The 2,303-nt window shown below is 43.6% G+C and overlaps 1 protein-coding gene across 7 annotated transcripts in view; it reads left to right on the forward strand.

Moving 5' to 3' along the window:
• LOC147025398 (cytohesin-3-like) overlaps window positions 1-2,094 on the forward strand; it is an 85,798-nt gene extending 83,704 nt beyond the window's left edge. For all 7 annotated transcript variants that reach the window (XM_085886361.1, XM_085886363.1, XM_085886364.1 and 4 more), the window contains one exon: window positions 470-2,094. In XM_085886361.1, coding sequence (XP_085742487.1) covers window positions 470-548 — 79 coding nt within the window. In that variant the 3' untranslated portion in view covers window positions 549-2,094. The remainder of the gene's footprint in view (window positions 1-469) is intronic.
• Window positions 2,095-2,303: the final 209 nt, after the last annotated feature.

A 2,303-nucleotide genomic window follows, 5' to 3' on the forward strand; every position in this document is an offset into this window, starting at 1 on the left:
TTTTAAATGAAACTTTGGATGTGTCATCAACATTGGGGGACGCATGAAATATGTCACGATGTTTTGGATTTGATCCAGGGTCGAGAGACTTGGGACTACAGCGGTCAAAAACAGATGATTTTTAAACTCCAAATTTGATATTGGGGTCATTTCTGGTGGAACCTTTTGCCATCTCTCAATTGTGCTTTCGGTGGGAAGCACAGGAATTTATCCTTTCTTTTCTTATGAGCCTTACAAGTTGCTGCTTCATTTGTTTGGTATGTATAGTGTTGCTGTTTGGGATTGATAACATTTGGAACATTTTTCAGGTATGTACATTGAAAATGAACCAAGATGGAGATTTGCAAGAAGAGCTCATACGATAGTTTTTGATAGTTGTGATTTTTGCACTCGAACCCCCCCCCCCACCCCACCCCATATTAATGTGGCAAGTTTAATTTATTAATTTTTGCTTTTTCATCATGTGCAGGGCAAGCATCAGTCGGGATCCTTTCTACGAAATGCTGGCTACACGGAAAAAGCGTGTCGCCAGCAAGAAGGCCAGCTAGACAGTCAGCCGTCGATCGACAAGCTTCGCTGCCTGTCCTCGACACAGGGAACCGGCCAAGACGGCTTTGGCCGGGCATGCATTACTTGAACTCGAATGCACCACGCGCCCGAAGCTAGCACTGGGTTTTCTGCGGATGCCACCATTTCCGATGTTAGCGGATTGTCGTATACTCGTGTGTGTGTGTGTGTGTGCGTGTGTGTGTGTGGTCAAAGGTAAAGATGCACCTTCGCACGACGTGGGCCCATCTCAGCCCTCTCTTTGGGAAGTACGCACGTTTGTCTCTTGCCCGGTGTTATCAGAGTGCTTCTAAACTGTTTAGAGTGAACTGTTCTTAACAAATGGAGGAATTTGATGTGTTCTGTGAAGTCTGAAATAGCAATGAGCTCCATTTTGAGGAATTACCAGGTGGGCAATTTGATGTCGTCGAGCCAGAACATGAATCCCTTTCACATTTGCGACGAAGCCTGAAGCGAGATTACCCGTCATGGTCGACTTACATTTGTAGTTCTTCCAGATTGTTAGCATTTTGTACTTCAACAGTTCCTCACTTGCTTGTGCCTCGTTCGACGAGCTTTCCGGAAATGAGATGCTCGTCTTGTTTTTGACTTCAGCACTTTTGTTGTAAATCTGTTTACGTTCATGTGGAAGTCGTGAAGATCGATGGCCGAGATGACAGATCATGAGTTGGCTGTGGGGTGAAGGTGACGAGTTGTGCCACGTAGCATGTTAATCTTGTTTTTTGTTTTGTTTTTGTGTGTGCGTGTGTGCGTTTGTGGAGCACAATTGTTTCAGGAAGTATATTTCTGCTCCTGTAAATAATCTGCCAAGATGTAGTACTGACCATTACATCTACTGTTGCATATAGTTGTATGTAAAGCAGCCTTTTAATCATTCCTGCTGCGTTGTAATTCTTCCTCGCGGAGCTCCAGGTGTACCTACGTTACTTGAAAGCCTCAGTCTCGTTACTGGCATGGACCAAAAAAAATCCTCTGACGACGACGACATTGTGAACGACTTCCATATAATGCATCATTTAGAGAAGAAGCTTTTTTTTTTTTTTTTTTGAACATTGCAATGATTTTACTCAACTCGATCCGCACATACATGTACTTGTTATGAGGTGCACATCCACATAGTTTGAACAGTTTTGCACATGGTGACTGACCACATCTCTAACGTTTAACTTAACTGCTGGTGCATCACGTCGCACTAAAAAATGATCCTCATTTTTCACGGTGAAGATGGCAAGTTGCTCTTGGTACTCAGGCCGTATGCCTTTGGCAGATCAAGCAGCTTGCACGTCCCGTGGATCTGTCTTTGTTCAATCTCCGAGAAGGTTGATTTGAACTTCCCCTGTTCCACTTCCCTGCTCGAGTACAGTACATGGAGTCGTGAGTAGTGCAGTTTGTTTGCAGCAATAGAAGACTGGCATTTGTTTTTATTTGTTGTTTTGTACATACCCCCCTAAGTTAATGGCCGTGTTTTGTAAAAACAGTGAATTTTTTTTGTGATCAAGTAAACTTATTGAGATGTTGTGCAGTAAATGATCTGTTTTGTGCTTTTGGGGGGTGGGGGGAAGGTACGATAAGGGTTGATGCAAAATGTATTTGTTTTCCGATCGAGGAATTGGAGTCGAGGGACAAAACATTCCTCATTGGCCGTCTCTTTTGGCCTTCTCGACAGCCTCTCCTCTCCACAAGCCGAAGCTTGAAATCAAATACGTATTGACAGTTTCACCTTTTTGCAGGAGAAA

This window comes from Eptatretus burgeri, chromosome 6, assembly GCF_056783735.1.
Source record: "Eptatretus burgeri isolate ZD-2024b chromosome 6, Ebu_testis_v1, whole genome shotgun sequence".
NCBI classification, from domain to species: domain Eukaryota; kingdom Metazoa; phylum Chordata; class Myxini; order Myxiniformes; family Myxinidae; genus Eptatretus; species Eptatretus burgeri.